Below are 23,020 nucleotides of genomic sequence, written 5' to 3' on the forward strand. Positions count from 1 at the left end.
AATACATTAGTCTGAAAAGGTGTTACCAGAGTCCTCCTAATTTTTGCCTTAAAGTTTATAGTAATGACTCTTTAACTTTCCATTTTAACCCTTTTCTATGTAAGGCTCCCATGTGGTACTGTCTGCTAAACCAGTCCTTCCTTCCTTCCTTCCCTTTCTCCCCCTCTCTCTCTCTCCTGCCATCGAAAAAACTGCTCTCCTTTCTCCCCTCCCCCCCCCCCAAAAGCAGCCAATTTTGATTTCGAAACCAGTACTGTACAGCAACTGCATTCCCTCCAGAGGGAAGCGGTAGTGACTTCGCCAGAGAGAAAGAAAAGGGAAAAGCGGAGGAGGATCATAGAGATAGGACAGAGAAGAAAAGAACGTCTGAAAGGTTAGTCTCTAGAAGCTCCATAACCGGGCAAGTGCAGCCCGCTGGGATTTCTTTCTTTCTTTTTTTGGAAAGCTGGCAAGGTAGGTCGGGATCCGAGGTGGGCATTCAAACCAATGCAAACTGGATGCGTCTCTGCTGCCGTTCACTGATCAAAAGGAATAGAAATTCTTTTCTTCTGCCTTTAAAGTTTCTGCGAGGGATATTAACTTTCCAAGTTGCTTCCTTTCTGACGTTTCTGGGTAGGCTGCGTAAATTTTTCAGATTGAGCTGGGGCTGAGTTGGGTTTTCTCGAAGAGCTGGAGCATGCGGAGCTGTCATCTCACTAGCCAGAGTTTGACCGCGGCAAGGTTGACAACACTGCGACGCGTAAAGCTGGGTAGAAGGCTTTCCCGCTTGAAAGGGGAAAATGATACCAGGGCTGCGGTTCGAGGCACGCTTCCCTGATAGTTTGTATCGTTGGAGACTTAATTCCCGAATAAGATGTCTGTGCTGAGACAATGCAATATTTTGCGACGTAAGGCCAGTTGACTTGATGGAATTTATTTAGAGAAAACTCCTGTAAGTTTTTATTCAAGTTATGCAGCTAAAGCTTCCCATAAATTTGCAACTGAGCTACCAACATCATAACTGAATCTCCCATATGTTGCTTGCAGTCTTCATTTCTTTTCTTTGGTGACTTTTAATCACTCTTTTTGACTCTTCATTTTGTTTTACGGCAATAAATCCATTCCCCTGCCCATCTTTTCTACTAAGTTGGAAGATGGCTTTATAAATGGCTTTCTTCTCTGGGCTTAAGCTTCTTCCTGTAAGTAGGCCTCATTCTATTCTGTGGATGTCATCAAAGGTCATAAATTACACACTCTTTGATTTAAACAGTCCTCTCTTTTGAGGTTGTCACATTGGAATAAATTGTACTTCCTTCTCCCTAAATGTGCAGGTGTTTGGCCTATAAATGTAAGAGGTAACTGGCAAATTGCCTTGAAGCTGTTGTGTAATGATCAGATGTGAATGTAGTTCCAAAAGTCAAAATGGAGGTTATAGTAGCTTCACCTTTTTTTAATGTGTTACATGTGAGACATACATCAAAAATCGTTGGTGCTTTGATTACATTGGCAGGGTACCAATTAAAGCCTTAGGGCAAGGGTGTCAAACTCAATTTCATTGAGGGCCGCATCAGCATTGCGGTTGCTCTCAGGGGGCCAGGTGGGTGTGGCCAGGGTAGATGCAGCCTAATGGGTGGGCGTGGATGGAGTGGGTGTGGCCTACTGGGTGGGCATGGCCAGCTCTACATCATTCACGTCAAGGGTGCCTGTTGGGGCCTGGGAAGGAGTGGGACAGATCTGAGGGTCCCTGACGAAGGGGGTGGGACTGTGGCAAGCACCAAGACATAGTCCATTTCTTCATTCCTCACAAAGGGTGACATCTCCGCAGCATGCACCCAGGGAGCGGGGCCGACACAGCAGGGGCTGGTTCTTCGCTGTTTCTAGACGGCCTTGTAGAGCTAAGAATGAATGCATTTCAGCATAGATGGCCACCACAAAATTGTACATTGGCTCCCGGCCGGCCTGGGCCAGGGCCAAGGCAGCGGGGGCCGTTCCCTCACTGTTTCCAGGATGGCTTCGCGGGCCACATGAAACCACTTTGCGGGCCGCATCCGGCCCCCGGGCCATGTGTTTGACATGTCTGCCTTAGGGTATAAATTAAAGTATCAGATTAACATCTCCATTCATTTTTCCAACTTATAATTTCACAGAAGGCTGTTAGAAGGAAAGATTCCGAGTTAGGTTCCTCTGAAGATTAGGTGGGATATAAATTAAAGGATACACAATTAAATTATCAGTTCTAGTTAAATTACTTACCATTTTCATAGAGACTTTACTTTAAAAAAATAGCTTTCTTTCACTGAGATTTTGTTGGTGAAATCATGTAATGGTGAAAATAAAAATAAAGTATGTCTTGGGATGTATAAAAAGATATATGAAAGGCTTTATTTTTCTTCTTTCACCTTGAATCTTTCTCATAGTGGTTTATTAATGTGTCATGTGTAGCATAGTGCAAAGGTTAAGTTGTACACTGCAATGCCTTTTGGTTGTCAGATGATATGAGATGGCTGATAGAAAAAAGTAACACCCATTTAAATATTTCTAATAGTCTGTTATAGGAAATAGCCTTTTCCACATGAGCTGAAATGTTTTTTCTAAAAGTATATAGGTTATCAGATAGTATTGCGAGGATATGGACATGTATTTTAGGAAACTTCCTAAGAAAAAGAAATACTTATACGTAATTATATAAAGATTCCTAAAGACAAAGAATAAGCTGGAGCTTGATTAATAATGATTTATTAAATAATCCACAATTAAACAAATCCACATAAAATGCCAAGCCAAAATAGATTTTTTTAATATATAGCTGGACATACAATACATAGAATGTTAAGCCAAAAACACATTTGATCCTGTCTATAGATTGTGCTATGGTTTAGAATCAAAAATCATTTGAAGATGGCAGAATATCAATATTTCCAATACATAAGTGCCCTGGTGGTGCAGTGGTAAGAATGCAGTATTGCAGGCTAATTCTGCCAACTGCCAGAAGTTCAATTCTGATCCATTCAAGGTTGACTCTACCTTCCATCTTTCCAAGGTTGGTAAAATGAGGACCCAGATTGTTGGGGAAAATATGCTGACTCTGTAAACCACTTAGAGCAGTGGTTCTCAACCTTTTTAATGCCGTGACCCCCAACCGGTCGTAAGTCGAGGACTATTCAACCGGTCGTAAGTCGAGGACTACTCAACTGGTGCAGCACCGTTTGCAGAATGGGACTTTTGGTGGGCTCAGCAGGGCAGAGAAAGCCTGGACAATTCCTATTGGTTTTTGAAAGCCAATAAAATTAGACTCTATTCAAGAGAGTCTATTCTATTGGCTTTCAAAAGCCAATAGAATAAAAGGGAGTAGCACAGCTAAGGAAAAGGGGAAAAAAATGGTGGACTGCATTGTTTGGTGACCCCCGTGAAATGGTCCTTCGACCCCAAATGGGCTCCCGACCCACAGGTTGAGAACCATTGACTTAAAGAGAGCAGTAAAGCACTTTACTATAGTAAAGACTATATAAGTCTAAATGCTATTGCTATAAAGTAGAAGAACATTTGACAACCTTCAGATGACAGTTTTTGGAGGAAACATGGAAAGGGAGAGATTACAAGGGAGTAATCTGCCATGGTTAACCGAGGACAACTGAGGACATTGTGTAATGAAATATATGATGAAAAACACAGCATACTATGTTAAGTTACTTACAACAGCATTATGGGACCCAGCTTGTTTAAGCATTATGTATTCAAACATATTTGAATTAATCCTGTTGGTAAAGGGTTAAGTAGAGTTGAGGTGTCAACATACTTGAATGGTGAAGTTTCTCAGCATGAGGTCCCTTACAGTTTTGCTCTTAATCTCTTGCCAACAATATCAGAATAGCAGAGTTGGAAGAAACCTTGGAGGCTTCTAGTCCAACCCCCTGCTCAGACAGGAAGCCCTCTACTCTACTCTACTCTACTCTACTCTACTCTACTCTACTCTACTCTACTCTACTCTACTCTACTATACTATACTATACTATACTATACTATACTATACTATACTATTTCAGACAAATGGTTGTCCAATCTCTTTAAAATTTCCAGTGTTGGAGGAACACATCCCTTTTCATGATACATGACACATTGCTTTTCAAGACATATCAGTTTTTCATTGACCATTACTGACTGTAAGAGATGAGTACACTGAACCTGGGGGCAGGGTTAAATGTGTCATCAGTCTGGAATTACTACATTCCCTCAAGACACCCAAATCCATCTCTCCCCTCTTTGAATTCAGTTGACCCTCTCCTAGCGCCAATTTGACTTGACCATTAGTAGATCATATTCTTGTGTATAGGTAGCATGCATTAAACTTTTAGTGCTTTGAAATCAGTTCCTGTTCCTGGTTACTTCGCCTGACACTGAGCATCTGCATGATAGTTCTTGTCTCTGGTGTCTGGTATCCAGACTTGCTCAGCTGGTTTTCTTGCTTTAACCCATGTGAAATCTGCGTTTTTCCTCGGGTTTAAATTCTATTCATTTGTTTTTCCCAGTGTGTCAATTTTTGAACATTTGGGAGATGTTTTTGAATTGTTGTTGAATAAAGTAGCACTGCAGTTATAAATACAACATCAGTTCTTTGATGAGCTCCAGTTATTTTTGGCACATTAAAGGTAGATCGCTTCAATGCTTTGTTCAAAGACTATGTGAATCATTCAATTTTGCAAACTGAGTGCAGCCCCCCCTTCCTCTCTCAGCACCTGCTATTTGAAGCCTTAAGGGGGCTGTATCTTTTGAAGCTTGATTTGGCCATTTCAGGTCCTCCCCACATCATCTAAGCCAGTGGTTCTCAACCTTTTTAATGCCACGACCCCAACCGGTCGTAAGTTGAGGACTAAACCGGTCGTAAGTCGAGGACTACCCAACTGGTCTTAAGTCAGGACTTTCCCTGCCCGGGAGCGCCGCACATGCGTGGTGCCACTCCCTGTGCCGGCCGAGGCATAGCTGGCAAGCAGCAGAGACGGAGCAGGCTGACCACCGGCTGGGCCACCAGCTAGCCCAGCCCAAGGGAGGTAAGGAACCCGCCGGAAAAGGGGAAAAAATGGCGGACAGCCTTGCTTGGCGACACCCGTGAAATGGTCGATCAACCCCAAATGGGGTCGCGACCCATAGGTTGAGAACCGCTGATCTAAGCATACAAAGAATGCTCTTCAGCCACTTGATCTGAGTGGAACTGCCTTCTGTGCCTGCAGAGGTTTGCTCAGAAGACATGGAGAAAGCCCTAAAATGTCTGCTCCAAACCTTCAAGAGTTGTGGCTTTCTGAACGCTTTAGGTAGTATATTTGGAGAAATGTTTTGGTTGCTTCACAAAGCATCCCACAAAGAATTTCTACAGCTCAGTTATCAGATGGAGCTAAAAAAGTGTATAGATCTGTTGCACCAAAATTATCAGATCCTTTGAGACTTTCATATCTACAGGGTAGAAAATTGATGGCAGGTTATTGGGTGCTTGAGCTGTCTGCATTTTCCTGCAAGGTTAGGAAACAATTCTAAGGATGAGATCACTGAAATCTTGGCCATTTAAAAAAATATTTATTTATAGCATATAGATGTTCACATTGTTAACAGAACATAATAATGCTACTGGTAACCACAATGAACAAGCTCATTCTCCAGGAGTTAAGGAGAATATAATCAAGTCAAATTGACTCTTGCACTGACAGCACACTCTACAGAATGATTGTTCAGAGTAAATCCCACTGTGTTTGAAATTGGTTATACCCAGCAGGAAAGTATAGATAAAATTGTTTTGACACTCTCCTAGACTCATTTCTATACTCTTTTCTATACTCAAAATTGTTGGTTAATTACATATTTCTATGAGATCTCAGAATCTAGATAACTAATTTTGGATGCTTTTCACAGGTTCTAAAGTATTCAGAATGGAAGCAAAGAAAGCAAATATAGTTTCTCCAAATTCTCCCAGACAAAATGTGAACCCTGATCTCGACATTGAACGAAAAAATATCTCTTTCTCCATTGAGCACCTTACTAATATACTGGATGGCGGATCAAACAATACCAAGCTTCGGAGGGAAGTTGGTTAGTAGATAACTCAAAAGAACTCATGACAAATTATTATTTTTTTATTTGAATCCTACACCTCTGTGCCGCTCTGTATCCTATGTCTTTCTTTCTCTCTATCCTATGGACATCTTCCATCATTGCAATACTGCATATGTTTGTTTGTTTGTTTGTTTTAATGTTTGTTTTAAGACTGGAGTTATCTCTTTGATTTTAAGCTACAGCAGCCAAAAGAAGCAGCAAACATTAAAACCAGGCTAACTACATTCTATGTAGTCTTTGGAACTTAGTTTATGAAATTATCAGTTTTAAAAGAGGAAAAAGTAAGTCCCTTGATCAAGGAGAAAAACACACACAAAAAAGTGTGCAACTAGGATTCGGAAGGAAACCATATCTTGATTAGAATTGAGGGAAGAATTTTTACATTCTGAAAAGTTTTTGTTGCTGAAAATAAAAACATGTGATTCAGCATTGGAAAATGCTTTCATCACTTGATGAAAAATCCTGAAAACTTGTGTAACTCTTTGCAGTATAGTAATTGGCTTGGCTCGCATATATTATTGTAATTTATTTTTCAGTGAGACAGGTTACTGTAATAACTTGGTAAATTATTCTTTAGTGAACCACTGCAACTATTTTAAAAATAAATTAAGCCAATCTTTTTGACATATCACTCAAATTAAACAATATTCATTTTTAGAGAATTGTATACATTGAAGTTAGAGCTCACAGAGTACATTACAGTAGACGTCTCCAACTTTAGCAACTTTAAGATTTGTGGAGAATTCTGGGAGTTGAAGTCCACAAGTCTCAAAGTTGCCAAGGTTGGAGACCCCTGCATTACTCTTCTCCCCCCCCCGCCGCCTCTGTGGGTTTTGGGGGGGCTAATTCTTAAGTCAGTTTTGACTCATGGCAACTGTCTGGACCAGAGGTAGGCGACCTTGGCTCTTTTATGACTCGTGGACTTCAACTCCCAGAATTCCTGAGCCAGCCATGCTGAGGGGAAAGGGAGAGGTTTCCAAGCTGAGCCATGCTGGCTCAGGAATTCTGGGAGTTGAAGTCCACGAGTCATAAAAGAGCCAAGGTTGCCTACCTCTGGTCTGGACCAATCCCTGCAGTTTACTTGGCAAGATTTCTGGCAATAGTTTGCCCTCACATTCTTACTAGCACTGAAAGAAAGTGACTGACCCAAGGTCACCCAGCTAGCTTCAGCCTCAGTCAGGACTAGAACTCAAGATCTCCAACTTTCTAGCCTTGATGCTTCAACCATTACACCCAACAGGCTCTCATTAAAGTCAGAGATAATATAACAATGTTTAGTTGTAGTTTATATCTTCTTCACTGCTTACTTTTGGCATTAAGTGGTGCATACAAACTAAACTTGACCAAATTCTATGTTTCATCTTGTTGTGATTTCTTTGCCGTCACATTGGATTCTTTTTCCATTCAAAAGTACTTATTGATCAACATACAACCATTGTTTGTAGAGGCATATATTTTGGAAGTTAGCAGCTAAATGTTCCTCCAGTTTAAAATTGCAGAAACAACCAGAAGTTCCTACAGTCATTTGCAAGGCTCCTGGGAATTCTTTACGGCAGAATCGGAGGGGATAACTGAAGGTGTTGTCATGCTCTTCCTCTGTCATCATGTGTTAAAAGAATGCTTATATATTCAACAGAGGCTGTGCTCGAGGCTGATCCAGAATTTAGCCCTGAAAACCGGTATTTCCAGAGCCAAAATGAAAGATATGAAACAGCTATCAGAAAATCTGTTTACCTCTCCCAAAAGATGGCTAAAATGGGATGGATTGCAGATAGCCGAGAACAGTACTACTGCTTTAAGTATGTAATTTTAATTCTGTAGTATTTTTTTTCTAAATCAGTGAGTTCAGAAACACATTGTATTCCTTAACAGATTTGGACTGCTGCAATTGTAACATGTTAGAAGCCACATGACCTACTGAAAGCACTAGGGTAGGGGTAGGCAACCTTGGCTCTTTTATGACTCGTGGACTTCAACTCCCAGAATTCCTGAGCAGCCTAGGCTTATGTGCCTAGGATAGCAATGTAAAATTAATTACATTACTGGAAGCAATTAGGTATTAATTTTGCTTTTTGTTCTGAATATTATCTTGGAGGCTGTGTGCAGAGATAATGAGAAGGGCAGATGCTGTTTTCGAAAAGGGTTAACAAGATTTATCAAGTGGTTTGGGGTTATGATTTTTAGAAAGGAGAAAACAACATCTAGAAATAGATCTCATTTATGGAGGCTAAACAAGATTGCTCCACTGAAATTTTAAACATCTGCCCTCTCACTGTCTACTAATAAATTGTATATTGAATACATGTTTGTGAGTCACTGTTAGGGGATATAATGGCATCTGTGTTTTTGCAGGTTTCTGGCTGAAGATTTGGCATTTAACATACACATAGTCTTTATAAAGAGCATTTTGGCTTTAGGCACTGATGAACAGATCAACAAATGGATTCCTTTAGCAAATAAGAATTTCATCATAGGGACCTACGCCCAGACTGAATTGGGACATGGTAAGCATCCTTGGCTGGCATCATTATCCAGATCCCTGATTTCGTAAACTCTAATGCCAAAGATTCATCAAGTGCCATTACTTGACATGAATTGTTTTGCAATGCACACATACCTTTCTCTCAACATCCAGGAAGGCTGAAAGAAGCAGGATTTTTTTCAATAGGACTTCTATTGGGTCCTACTGAATAGCAAGAGGACAGGAGAAATTGCTCCATTTTTGTGGCATCTTCAGCTGAGTGCTTTTTCTTGTTTTCACATACACAACAAGGTTGGATTAAGAGGGTGACCTAAATGCAAATCAAGTGCTCTAATATCTAAGTTGTTTACTGAAATTTTGTGGAGGAGACTCTAAGCATAATGCTTAGTGATTCTGCAATGGAAAGTAGGAGAGTAGCAACCAAAGAAATTATTTGATCCACACATCTTAACGTTACCAAGGTTTTACTGAAAGTGTTAAAGATGGACCTGGAGCTGGGATCCATTTCCTTCGGCTGAGTAAACTTTTAAGAATAATAGCAACAATTTCACCCCATCATCCCTATTACATTTCATTCATTCCTGACTTGGAGGATGCTGTAAAACCTGTTTTTGCATATTTTCAGCACAAGCAGTACTTCCATCTGTCAAGGTAAATCTGTTTCTCAAGAGGGCCTACTGGTTAGTGCTTGTGATATCACATTTATGCTATATAGTCTTCACTGCAAATTTTGCCCCAGGTTTTTATATTATTATTTAAATGTTATACAGCAGACAATATAGATGCAGATATCTGGCCGTGTGCACTGTTTTAATTTTTTTGTTTTAAATGAAGCAGAAATGTATTTATGCTTGCTTAACTGATTAAACAAGTGCCGTCTTTTGTTGAGAGTAATAACTAACAAGAACAGTAATAAAGTCCATCATAGCGTGACTATTAATAGAATGTTACCTCTCGACTAACCTTCAGTAGCTACAGAAATATCTTGATCTGATTTTTGAACCTCGATTTTTACTATTTATTTCATCAATTTAAATACAGAAACATAGAAAACTGACAGCAGAAAAAGACCTAGTGGTCCATCAAATCTGCCTTTGAGGGTTTTTTTTAGAGAAGCTCTTGTTAATATGTCCGTTTTTCATTGGTTTTCATTTATGATTTTCTCCATTGTTGTACGGCCACTTCTCTTGTCAAATAGTATCCCATCATCATCATCATTATCATCATCATCATTCTTCACAATCAATTGCAAAGCAAATTGCATACAGAAAAATAGTTATACAAATAGAGTGTAAAGACTAAAGAAATAAATATTCATAACTTTCATTCTTCCAGCCAGTTGGCCATAAGCACTTGAGAATAACCCAGTGTTTAGATAAAGAGGCTTAGCAATTGACTAAACCAAACCAATACAAACTCTAATGTATATATAAAGTATTTCTACATTCTGGACTACCACAGCAGACTTTTTGCTTAGTTAACTTTAGTACAAAGTTCAGTTCTGTTGTCCTTTACAGTCACTGAGCAATATGAGGTAGTGTCTATCAACAAAAAATGAGAGCAGAGTGCTTTCTCCAACTATTTATTATGTTTTGTCCCTAAGAAACCTGGGGCCTTATAATAAGTCCATCTGGATAGGCACCCAGCCTATCCACCCAGGCACCTAGGCACCCAGAATAGGTGCAGAATAATGCTAATTTTGGTTCAAACTGATCTTTAGGTCAGAGCTGTAGTTAAGCTGTTAGACAAATTCAACCAGACAGTGATTTTATGATTTTGTATAGATGTTTTAGAAACCTCATATTTATTGGTGTGCATGTGTATGTGTTTTAACAATTGAACTAGAAGTCCAGACAAAATGAAATTGTTATTCAATGAGTTCTTATATCGAACTCAGCTCTCATGTTAGGAAATATAGAATATGTCTAAAATATTGCAACCTTACTTTTAACTGAGATCTTTGCAGAGTTGGAATTTGCTCACAACAAGAGAAACTTTGCATAAATTTCATTCCTGAGGAAAGACCAGCTACGGTTGCTAAATCTTGCTAGCAGATGTCTGTGGGGACTCATCCAGGTCATGGTTATCCCAAAAGTGCTTTTTCAAAAGGCAACTGAACTTTGAAAATGGACTTTTGGGACTTGTTAGCAAATATTCAATCAACTTGTCTGGTATGCCGAAGACTCTTTTATCTTTTTGTTGCAAAGGATCTAATCTTCGGGGCTTGGAGTCCACAGCCACATTTGATGTGGCCACTCAGGAGTTTATCCTAAACACGCCAAGCGTCTCTTCCATGAAATGGTGGCCAGGAGACTGTAAGTACCAAGCATACTGATGAACTGAATCAAAATAGAAGGAAATGCTAGATTCATTTCTTCTTTTGTTTCCCTCCAGCCTTTAAGATAATTTAGTGTGAAGGCTAGAACTTTCCTAGTGGAATCATTGTTCACTGAACACATTCCAAAATCAGAGAGGAGTAAGCATGATTACTCCTTTAATACCACTTTACTACCACTTTATACCACCTTGGTAAGGCCACACTTGGAATACTATATCCAGTTTTGGTCACCACAATGTAAAAAAGATGTTGAGACTCTAGAAAGAGTACAGAGAAGAGCAACAAAGATGATTAGGGGACTGGAGGCTAAAGCATATGAGGAACGGTTGCTAGAATTGGGTATGCCTAGTTTAATGAAGAGAAGGATGAGGGGTGACATGATAGCAGTGTTCCAATATCTCAGGGGCTGCCACAGAGAAGAGGGAGTCAAGCTATTCTCCAAAGCACCTGAAGGCAGGACAAGAAGCAATGGATGGAAACTAATCAAAGAGAGAAGCAACTTAGAACTAAGGAGAAATTTCCTGACAGTTAGAAGAATTAATCAGTGGAACAACCTGCCTCCAGAAATTGTGAATGCTCCAACATTGGAAGTTTTTAAGAAAAGACTGGACAACCATTTTCTGAAATGGTATAGGGTTTCCTGCCTGAGCAGGGGTTGCACTAGAAGACTTCCAAGGTCCCTTCCCACTATTATTATTGTTGTTGTTGTTGTTATCTGTTCAAGTCAGTTTCAAGTGTTTGTGTCTTATCTTATTTATGACAACTTTAACAATTAAATTGAATAATTAGTGAGATTATATAGTAAGATCTGCATATTCTAGTTTATTTTTAACCAAATGATAACTTCTTTTCTTCCCATCTTCTTGCAGTGGGCCGAACTGCAACTCATGCTGTGTTTTTTGCTCAGCTTTATCTGAAAGGACATTGTTATGGCATGCATCCATTCATCGTACAAATCCGCAGTCTCAGAGATCATTCTCCAGGTCAAGGTAATGTTTTTAATGAAGCTCTTGAAAAGTGTAAGCTAGGAGTCTTTCCATTCTCCAACACACTAGAAGAAGAAGAAGCCACATTTAACCAAAGAATACTACATTTTCTTTTTGATCTCTCTAGGTTCTTCCTAGATATCAATGTAAGAATAGTCTGTAATTTCCTAGGTCTTTGTCCCTTTTCTGAAGAGTCAAGATATGCTCTCCTTCAGACATCTTGCACTTCACCATTTCTCCTGGATTTTTCATGAGTTTGGCCATACCACTGACTAATTCCTTGTGCAATTCCATTTTATGAAATCATGTTACTCATTGCTTTTTTTATTCCTCAGGAATAACTTTAGGGGATATAGGTCCCAAAATGGGCTTTGAGAATATTGACAATGGCTTTCTCATCCTGAAGAATGTCCGTGTTCCAAGAGAAAACATGTTGGCCAAATTCTCTCAGGTATAGACAGATAATTCTCATGTTTTCAAATCAGTACCAAAGATCATAGAATTCTGATACCTGGTTCAGATTTTTGAAAGAATGTTAGTAAATCTTCCTCTCCCCTCCTTTTTTTGAAAGTTGTAAAAGGTTGAGCCCTGCATACCCTACCTACTATTACTACTAGTATTATTGTTTGCACAATTAGCCATATGTTTGGACTGGATGTGGCATCTTTATCCACCTATCAAGTCCTTCCCAAGGATCTGGGCTAGGCATGTGGTTGTTCGATAGTGTTAAAGGCATTGTTTCAGGACTAAGCTGTTCCCAGCAAAGCTACCTTTTGCAATTGACTGATTGTGATCTTGTTGATGATGAAAGTGTTCAAGTAGTGCTCCAGAGGTTTTGAGATTTGCACCCAAGGTACTTGTTATTATTGGCACTATCTTTGCTTTCTCTTGCCACAGGTGTTCCACTTCTACTTACAGGTCTTTGCATTTTGTTATTTTCTCCAGTTCTTTTGAAGTCAATCACCAACTAAACGCATACCACTACAGTACCACACTCAGTCTAGACAACATCCTGTCAGCCCAGGAATATTTTGTGAAAGAACTAGTTTTGATTTTCTTTTTAAACATACATTTATAAAGAGCACTCAAATCATTCAGCTTTTGTAATGAATTTTCCTTTTTAGTGTTATTTTGGGGGAGGGTCCCACAGGTGCTTTTTCAAAAGGCAACTGGACTTCGTTTTTCTTTGAAGACATTTCACTTCTCCAGAAGCTTCTCGGATGAGAAGCAAAACATCTTCAAGGAAAAACAAAGTTCAGTTGCACTTTTAGGACAACCATAACCTGCGTAACTGAGAATCTCCATAGACATTTGAGGGGGGGGGTACTCTCTAGCCCAAGTACATTTTGGTTCACATTAAATATACCACAGTTCACCCATAACTTTCATATAAGATGAAGAAGCAAAATTGGCCCATATTTGCTTCTCAGCAGCAGTCTTCACTGGCAACATTGCACTTTCCTTCTCATACTCACCAAAATATCCAGGATTAAAGAATAAATTTTGTAAATTATTTTAAGTTTTTCTTAATGTCTATCACAGTGGTTCTCAACCTGTGGGTCGGGACCCCATTTGGGGTCAAATGACCATTTCACGCTATCCGCCATTTTTTTCCCTTTTCCCTAGCTGTCCTACTCCCTCTTATTGGTGGCCACACCCACAACATGGGGAACTGTATTATGGGGTCACGGCATTAGAAAGTTTGAGAACCACTGGTCTATCAGCTCGTTCCCCAGTACTTTTGCCTTTAAAATAAAAAAAAATCTGATCTTCCAGGTTCTACCAGATGGTCAGTATAAGAAACAAGGATCTGACAAGATCAACTATTTGACTATGATTGTGGTTCGGGTGAACATGCTTCAGGGTACAGTTATCCCCTGTCTGATGAAGGCTTGTACCATTGCTATCCGATACTCCGTGGTGCGTCGGCAATCTGAGCTAAAACCAGGGTATGATATGAAAAGAGGGAAATGCTTCTGTCTGGAAGCTTAATTTCCCATAGATATAAACACACATAATGCTATTCTCTTTTTACAATATTGTTTTCGATTTTGGGCAGGGATAAAGAATTGGTAGTATTCCGTATGTTGATGGGCTACAATTTTCGGCACCTATTCTGAACTCTGATGTGTACATATTATATTTCTATTCAAGCATGGAAAAATTATTTTAGAAATATGTTTTGGGATTCATATACTGCATAATCTGATTTTCCCATGGATGCCATAGTCACAACTCAGCTTCCTCAACTTCGATCTATGTTGCTATCAAAGAAATGTTTTCCACAATATATTAGCATACATTCAGGAAGTCACTTGGAGTTTATAATTTAACTGGGTTTATTAAATTCAATCAATATTGGTGGGTTCTGTTATTAGCTGATTTATATATCCAAGAAATAATTTTTGATATGATTGTTTCTGATTGAAACAAAGCAGGTATTCTTATTTTAAAACAGGTCAAAGTCAATGAGCCAGGCAACTATAAATATAATTTTCTGTCAATCATGGGAATAACAGCTTCAATTTCTTTTTAGAAAGAGATGTAGTCATTGACTGTTAAGCAACATTTGGAGAAAAATCATATGAAGTGTTAGTACCACGTTATAAGGCCTTGGTAAGACCACACCTGGAATACTCCATCCAGTTTTTGTCACCATGATATAAAAAAAATGTTGAGGCTCTGGAAAGAGTGCAGAGAAGAGCAACAAAGATGATTAGGGGACTGGAGACTAAAACATATAAAGAACGGTTGCTGGGACTGGATATGTCTAGTTTAATGAAAAGAAGGAGGAGGGGTGACATGATAGCAGTGTTCCAATATCTCAGGGGCTGCCACAAAGAAGAGAGAGTCAAGCTATTCTCCAAAGCATCCTGAAGGCAGGACAAGAAGCAATGGATGGAAACTAGTCAATGAGAGAAGGAGAAATTTCTTGACAGTTAGAACAAGTAATCAGTGGAACAACCTGCCTCCAGAAGCTGTGAATGCTTCAACACTGGGTTTTTAAGAAGAGACTGGACAGCCATTTGTCTGAAATGGTATAGGGTTTCCTGCCTGAGCAGGGGGTTGGACTAGATGACCTCCAAAGTTCCTTCCAACTCTGCTATTATTATAATTATAATTATAATTGTTTTGTTGTTGTTGTTATCTTTTCAAGTCAATTTCAAGTGTTTGGGTCTTGTCTTCTTTATGACAACTTTAACAATTGAATAGGTAATGAGATTATATAATAAGATCTGGATATTCTATTTTATTTTTAACCAAATGATAGGCAACATTTGGAGAAAAATCATATGATGTGTTAGTACCAAGTTATAAGGCCTTGGTAAGACCACATCTGGAATACTCTATCCCGTTTTGGTCACCATAATATAAAAAAGATGTTGAGGCTCTGGAAAGAGTGCAGAGGAGAACAGTTAAGATGATTAGAGGACTGGAGGCTAAAACATATGAAGAACTGTTGCAGGAATTGGGTATGTCTAGTCTAGTGAAAAAAAGGAATGGGGTTTGAGGGACTGACACAAAGAAGAGGGACTCAACTTATTTTCTAAAGCACCAGAAAGCAAGGCAAGAAGCAAAGGATGGAAACTAACCAAGAAGAGAAGCAACCTAGAACTAACAACAAATGTATTGACAGTGAGAACAATCAACCAGTGGAACAGCTTGTCTTCAGAAACTGTGGGTGTTCCACAATGCAACATTTGATTCTATTGCTATGGATGTATAAATTGGAGAATATACAGGTAGTCTTCAACTTACGACCACAATGCTAAGTGAGAAAATTGTTAAGTGTTAATTTTGCCCCATTTTACTACTTTTCTTGCTGCATTTGTTAAGTGAATCACTGCAGTTGTTAAATTTAACATGGTGGTTGTTAAGTAAATCTGATTTCCACATTGACTTTGCTTGTCAGAAGGTCGCAAAAGAGGATCACATGACTCTGGGACACTGCAACTGTCATAAATGTGAGTCAGTTGTCAAGCGTCCGAATGTAAATCATGTGACATTGGATGCTGCAACGGTCGTAAGTGTGAAAAATGGCCATTAAGTCACTATTTTCAGTGCTATTGTAAACTTCAAACAGTCACTAAACGAACTGTTGTAAGTTGAGGACTACCTGTACGGATAAAAGGCTGCTTTATCTTATTATTAATGCCTTTTGTAGCAATACCCTGTTTCAGTTCAGATTTGATTCTGCAGGACAACTGTTTGCTATTTCCATGTCTAGGAGAGGTTAGGTAAAAATATAATTTCCTAGCTCTTACTTTGTATCAATATATCCCACACCTTTATTATATTGATAAATAATTCAAGGAAGGCAGTGAATGTTTTAATACTCCTTTCTTCTCCTATTTTTTCCACACAACATCCCTGTGAAGTGAGTTGGGCTCAGAGTGAGTGACTGGCCCAAGTCATCCAGCTGGTTTTGCATGCCTAAGAACTAGAACTCACCGTCTCCTGGTTTCTAGCCTGGTGTCTTAACCACTACACCAAACTGGCTATCTGGGATGGGGCAAGTCTCTCAGAGGATCAAACCCAGGGCCAGCATGTCTTAGAAGATGCTGAGATTTTGTGGTTTGCACTAGCTTTGCTAATGGGGGCCAAAGGTGTAATCAAATGAAAGCAGGAAGCTACTTCTATTGTGAAGGTACTTTGAAGATATGTGGGCAACATTGCCAGTCATTGTGGTTAAACAATATTTTCTTTTCCTCAGTGAACCAGAGGCTAAAGTTTTGGACTATCAGACTCAGCAGCAGAAGCTTTTTCCCCAGCTGGCCACTGCATATGCCTTTCACTTTGTCTGCAACTATCTGCTGGGCATTTTCAAAAGATGCTACATACAGACCAATGAAGGAAAATTTGACTTGCTTCCAGAGGTAATGTGAAAGAGATATAGAGCATCTTTTTGCGTATTTAGAAAACCTTTGGCTCCTTTCATCAGTCAGCAAAATTATTCCTCAGATATCCATTCAGGAAAAAATATATCTTCGGTACAAATCATTCACAAGTCAGTTGCTGTTGAATTGGAGTGTGAGTTTTGTCCTATGTTTTGAGAATCCAAGTAAGGATGCTTGGAATATTGTATATGACTATAAAATAGAAAACCCTATATACTTCAAACTCTTATGCAGGCACTGTACTCAGACTCTGGTAGCAATTCCTGTTATTAAGAATAGGTTCAAGATAGGTGTTCTTTATAGATTTTACAAATGTCATTATATCTAAAAATGAAAAGGTGGAAAATATGTTTCTATACGGTCTGCATTTATCAAGCTTAGGCATTTACTTAATTTAATATCATTATAATATAATAATAATAAAGTTGGAAGGGACCTTGGAGATCATCTAGTTCAACCCCCTGCTCAGGCAAGAAATCCTATACCATTTTGGACAAATGGCTATCCAGTCTCTTCTTAAAAACTTCTAGTGTTGGAGCATTCACCACTTCTGGAGGCAGGTTGTTCCACTGGTTAATTGTTCTAACTGTCAGGAAGTTTCTCCTTAGTTCTAGGTTGCTTCTCTCCTTGATTAGTTTCCATCCGTTGCTTCTTGTCCTGCCTTCAGGCGCTTTGGAGAATAGCTTGAGTCCCTCTTCTTTGTGGCAGCCCCTGAGAGACTGGAACACTGCTATCGTGTCCTCCCTCGTCCTTCTCTTTGTTAAGCTAGACATACCCAATTCCTGCAATTGTTCCTTATATGTTTTAGCCTCCAGTCCCCTAATCATCTTTGTGCTCTTCTCTGTACTCTTTCTAGAGTCTCAACATCTTTTTTACATCGTGGTGACCAAATCTAGATGCAATAATCCAAGTGTGGCCTTACCAGGGCATTGTAAAGTGGCATTAATACTTCACGTGTTTAGTTTCGTATATACATACAGGTTATCACTGTAACATCTACATCAATGTTTCTCAAACTTGGCAACTTTAAGATGTTCTAGTTGTCTGGGAGTTGAATTCTGGGAGTTGAATTCCACATATCTTAAAGCTGCCAAGTTTGAGCAACACTGATTTTGAATTTTTAACTGGAATGTCATTTTTTATTATTTGCTGTACTTCACTAATAAAATGAATTTTAAAAGCAACCCAAAAGGATACTTTCAGGGGGAATGTGATTGGAGCTTTTCCCTTGTTTAAAACAGAAGACTTTGGTTCGATAGACAGTTGTGGTTTCAAGAGATACTTGTGCATTGGCTTGTTTTACAACCACAAAACAAAGGCTTCAGACATGGTCCAAGTAATGTTAAGAGCTTTTAAATCTGTTGTCCAATATGGGTGCTGTTATTAATAGCAGTAATGCTTTCTTAATAGATGCAATATTGATTTAAGACGGCAGAGAGCTTTTTAAGGGTGTGCTTAACTCTCTCCAGTATGAATCAGTGGGATTTGATCCAATTACTAGTAAGCATTTATTGCCTACATTTGAATGAATAAAGTCTTTTACAAGCTGATATCCTCCAGATGTGTGGGTTATTCCAATAGGAAGTACTCAGATTTACTATACAAGACTTTTGAAGACTAGATAAAACTAACCCAAGGAAGTTTTATTTATTTATACCAGTGATGGCGAACCTTTTAGAGACAGAGTGCCCAACCGCAACCCAAAACCCACTTATTTATCGCAAAGTGCCAGGGCCGTATCAGCATTGTGGTGCCCTCGGGGGGGGGGGGCAAGGAGGCACATCTGAGTGCCACCTCTGGCATGCAAAAACCGGGGGTACAAAAATGGGCCCCCATGCTGCAAGGTGCAAAAATGGCCACCGCTGCACCGCGGAGTGCAGATACAAGGCGCTACACCATGTAAGAACAGGGCAGGGCTGGTCAGTATCATGCAGGCACTAGCCCCACCCCATTTGCAGCGTGTGCATGCTCGCAGCCCCGTGCACGCATGCATGCATGTAAAATGCTTCCCCCTCCCTTTTCTTCCAGTCCACCAATCAACAATGGTTGGTGACCTCTGCTCTACCACCTCTACTTGAGCTTGCTAGTTGGCCGCTTCGCCTCCTTTGTGCTGGGCGGGGCTCCTGCTCTGGGTGGCGAGGGCAACCTCATGGACCTGCTGCTGGCAGCGGTGGCATGCGTGCCAACAGAGAGGGCTCTGAATGCTGCCTCTGGCACGCGTGCAATAGGTTCGCCACCATTGATTTATACTGTACTTGTTCCCTTCCCCAAATCCCTGATCTGAATCGACCATATGAGCTATGAATATAAAATATAAACCCTCATAAATGTACATTTCTGACTGAGAAAAGGTGTACCAAATGAGGTGTATTTGCTTATTCATTTATTTTTCATATTCGCTGTTGAACTATTGAAGTTATATACCTTTTTTTAAAAAAGGCTTTGAATCAGTGTTTACTCCTGGCACCTTCATGGACAAATCCCTGCAGTTTTCTTGGCAAGTGACTTACCATTGCCTCCTTCTTAAGCCTGAGAGAGAAGGACTGGCCCAAGGTCAACCAGCTGGCTTCATGCCTAAATACAACTCATGATCTCCCAGTTCTACTCTGATGAATTCACCACTATCTCAGATCATCTTATTATTTTAATTTCTGCCACATTCACAGCTTCACGCCCTGGCAGCAGGCATAAAAGTGATCACTACCAACTATTGCTCAGAAGGAGTGGAGGTGTGTCGAAAGGCTTGTGGGGGACATGGCTACTCTCTTCTCAGTGGCTTGCCTTCCCTTTATATGAAAGTGATCCCGTCTTGTACTTACGAGGGAGAAAATACTGTTCTTCTGCTGCAAACAGCCAGGTACCTTTAGTTAAAAAATTTTATCTTTCATCTTTGAAGCCTTGCTAGAAACATCTAGAGCAGTGTTTCTCAACCTTGTTCACTTGAAGATGTGTGGACTTCAACTCCCAGAATTCCCCAACTAGCATGGCTGGCTGGGGAATCTTGGGAGTTGAAGTCCATACATCTTCAAATGGACAAGGTTGAGAAACACTGATCTAGAGATTTCAGAAACTTTTCCAGAATACCTTTTACAAGCACTTCTACAGCGTTTTTATAAAACGAGTGGTCTTTAGCAATCAAAGTTTTTATTGTCCAGCACTTCCATATTATGAAAGGGATTCCAAAATACTGCAGAGAAAATTTTCACCTTGGCATTCCTTTACTTAAAGAAGGGAGATTTAATGCTAATTGGTTCCAGCTATCTTATGAAACAGAATATCCAAGAATATTCCAACTTCTTAGGAGACAAAGCTGCAAGAATACTTGAATTACAGCTTTTGTGAGAAAAGGAAAAAATTGGCTGGACTGAGTGTCTCTCCCAGGTTCCAGAAAAGAATACTTTTTCCTTTCTTTTTATTGTTGTGGTTATCTTTAAAGGGACAGTGTTGAACTAAGGAGTTAAGGAAATATAGTAGTGTGGCATTCATAAGGAAACAGGGCAAATAGTGTAAGCACAGATTTCCTACATAGTAAAGATCTTTTCTGTATTCTGATGTCTTAAAGTTATCTTTTTTGCATGCCTATTGTTTATCTCTGAAAATAATTGTCATTATTCAAATCATCTTAGCATGTGTCTTGGTTTTCGTTTTTCCTCTTTATTTTTAGATTTCTTATAAAATGCTATGGAATGGCACAAATGAGCCAGCCACTTCCTTCATCAGTTGCCTACTTTTCTTCGGTGAATTCTGGAAGATGTCAAGCCCAGGAAAAAAAGGATTTCCTAAATCCTGATATTTACACAGATGCCTATAAGCATCGAGCCTTCAGGTTGGTATAAAGAAACTGCAATAGAATTTGATATACAGATAGTCTTTGACTTACAACCACAACTGAGATCAGAATTTCTATTGCTAAGTGAATTCCACCACATTTTATGACTTTTTTACACAATCTTTAAGCAAGTCACTGCAACTGTTAAGTGAATCATACAGTCATTAAGCAAATTTGCCTTCCCCCATTGACTTTTCTTGTCAGAAGTTGGCTGGGAAAGTCGCAAATGGCGCAGCTATTGTGCAACTGTTGTAAATACATTCCAGATAACCTGAATTTTGATAACATAATCTTAGAGATTGTGTGATGCTTGGTCAGTGCAAGGACCAGTTATAAGACACTTTTTTAGTGCTGTAGTAACGTCAAACTGTCACTAAGCAAATGTTGTTAGTCGAGGACTACATGTATTACATGCCAATCCATAGGTTGGATGGTAAAAGACGAGGCAGAAGACTTTGCCCTAAGGTCTTATGTCTCAGTAGAAGCTTCTTCCCAGAATTCATATGTTCTTCAGTTGGTTCCCCTAATTCTCAGGATTAAACAAATTGATCATATGAATATAACTATAGCAGGAGAAAATCTGTGTTGCTACTAAAAGTTGACACCAACTAATGGCACATAATCACTCAACACCTATTCAGTCCTGCACAGATGAGGGAAGTTCTTCATCTCCAAAGGAAGAATAAATAAGGGGGGAGGATTCAAAAATAGAAATCGTGTGTAAAATTCAGTTTCCTACCTTGTCCATTTAAGGATGCCAACTGCAGCTAAAACCGTACTGAAGATATTGCATGCACGCTTCTGTCCATTGTCCCATTAAAGTCAAATGTTAACTACTGACTAACAAGAACTCCTTGTAAATTAAGATCCCCTTTATAAAATTAAGTGATTTACCCCATCACTCATCACTTTACCTCATAAACAAGAATGCACACAAACTCTCATGCTCATGCATGCAGTTTTCTCTCTCCTAATAAAACTGCAAAAAGAAAAACAAAATAGAGATGAGATGAGGGACAGGGATGTTACAGTAGGGAGAGGGAACTGGATGGAAGGCGAGGAGGAGGAGGAGGTGGTGGTGGTGGTGGTGGTGGTGGTGGTGGTGGTGATGATGATGATGATGATACTTTTAGTAAACAGATTCCATGCAGGCCTGATTTCCTAGCCAAGTAAATGGAATCAAAGACTCGATATTTTTTAGCAGGACTGTTTACAGTCACTTTCATCTTCTGCTGATTCTTGTTTCTAGCAATCTCTGTTTTCAAAATGATGCTCCGGTCTCATTCATAAATAATTGGTTTGAAGAGGATTCTATTTAACTTACTTTCTAGGAAGGCCACTGGATAAAATATTTTTAGATCCCATGACTGTGTCTTCAGGACTGTTGATGAAACACCTCAACTAATACCCATAGCATCATAATAATCTCAGCTGATTAACACTTGAACCAAATACTCACATAGTCAGAGCTTTACACAGATGGCACAGAAAAACAACCCATATTGAAATGTAACCATTTTATAAACATCAAGTAGAACCTGAGATTTCCATGTATCATAATGGGCCTAAAGTTGCAAGGTGATCTTTGGTTGGTGTATTGAATTGTTTTTGATTTGCAATGAGAATTATTTTATATATCACAGTGTTCAGAAAATGCTTTTATTTACAATTGTTCATTCCAGAATTCCACCCTCCTATGTCATTGCATGGGTCAGTCCCCATCTTCTGCCATTATTATAGAGTACTTTTAGAAATGAGGTAATCAGTTATAAATATTAGTTGAACATGTTGATATGTCAATATTTATTCTTCTCAGGGGTGTAAGAAATGTGGCAAACAAGCTTCGGCAGTTGGTTGAGGAAGGAAAAGGACAACATGAAGCCTGGAACCAGTGCACTGTGCAGCTAGCAAAAGCTGCGATGGTTGGTAACTGCTTTGTGCTTTTCCCTAATCAGTTATTTTGCCAGGAACTGAGAATCCACCAATTAAATGAGGCTCAGGCAATGAAGCCAAGGAAAATGAGACTCTTCACACTTTGCAAAACCACCTTTTGTGTAGGAAGAATGGAAGGGAAAATGGCATTGACTTTTTAAGCTTTGTCAAGGTGTGCCAGGTTTTTTTCCAACGTGCCATGTCTTAAATCTATTTTTAAAATGACTTTTTAAAGAAGACTAATTTTTGATGACATATTTTGGGTCAAAAATTATTTTAAAAAGTACTTTTTAAAATAATTTTGACCCCAAATATGTCATTAAAAATTAGATGTATATTGGTTGAGTCAGGTTCTATGCAGCTAGTGGGCTTTGGATTTATGAGTTCTACATCCTATCACTAGCATTCCCGTACAATTTTTTATAATATACCTAGCATTCCATAATTCAAGTTTCATCTAGAGGCACAAACATGAAG

General features: G+C 39.3%; 1 protein-coding gene across 2 annotated transcripts in view; it reads left to right on the top strand.

Annotated features, from left to right (window-relative positions):
- Positions 1-231: 231 nt before the first annotated feature.
- The window catches only part of ACOX2 (acyl-CoA oxidase 2), a 30,338-nt gene continuing 7,549 nt past the window's right edge, over positions 232-23,020 (top strand). The window contains exons 1-12 of one of the 2 annotated variants that reach the window (XM_039326604.1): positions 232-373; positions 5,878-6,054; positions 7,715-7,877; positions 8,431-8,582; positions 10,768-10,875; positions 11,768-11,887; positions 12,220-12,335; positions 13,661-13,833; positions 16,599-16,761; positions 19,449-19,639; positions 20,447-20,608; positions 22,428-22,533. In XM_039326604.1, the coding sequence (XP_039182538.1) occupies positions 5,895-6,054; positions 7,715-7,877; positions 8,431-8,582; positions 10,768-10,875; positions 11,768-11,887; positions 12,220-12,335; positions 13,661-13,833; positions 16,599-16,761; positions 19,449-19,639; positions 20,447-20,608; positions 22,428-22,533 (1,614 nt within the window). In that variant the 5' untranslated portion in view covers positions 232-373; positions 5,878-5,894. Of the gene's footprint in view, positions 454-5,877; positions 6,055-7,714; positions 7,878-8,430; positions 8,583-10,767; positions 10,876-11,767; positions 11,888-12,219; positions 12,336-13,660; positions 13,834-16,598; positions 16,762-19,448; positions 19,640-20,446; positions 20,609-22,427; positions 22,534-23,020 lie in introns of both variants that reach the window. The other variant, XM_039326605.1, reaches the window with a different exon arrangement.

This window comes from Crotalus tigris, unplaced genomic scaffold (genome assembly GCF_016545835.1).
Source record: "Crotalus tigris isolate CLP2741 ecotype Arizona unplaced genomic scaffold, ASM1654583v1 scf7180000024342.5246164, whole genome shotgun sequence".
Classification (NCBI taxonomy): Eukaryota; Metazoa; Chordata; class Lepidosauria; order Squamata; family Viperidae; genus Crotalus; species Crotalus tigris.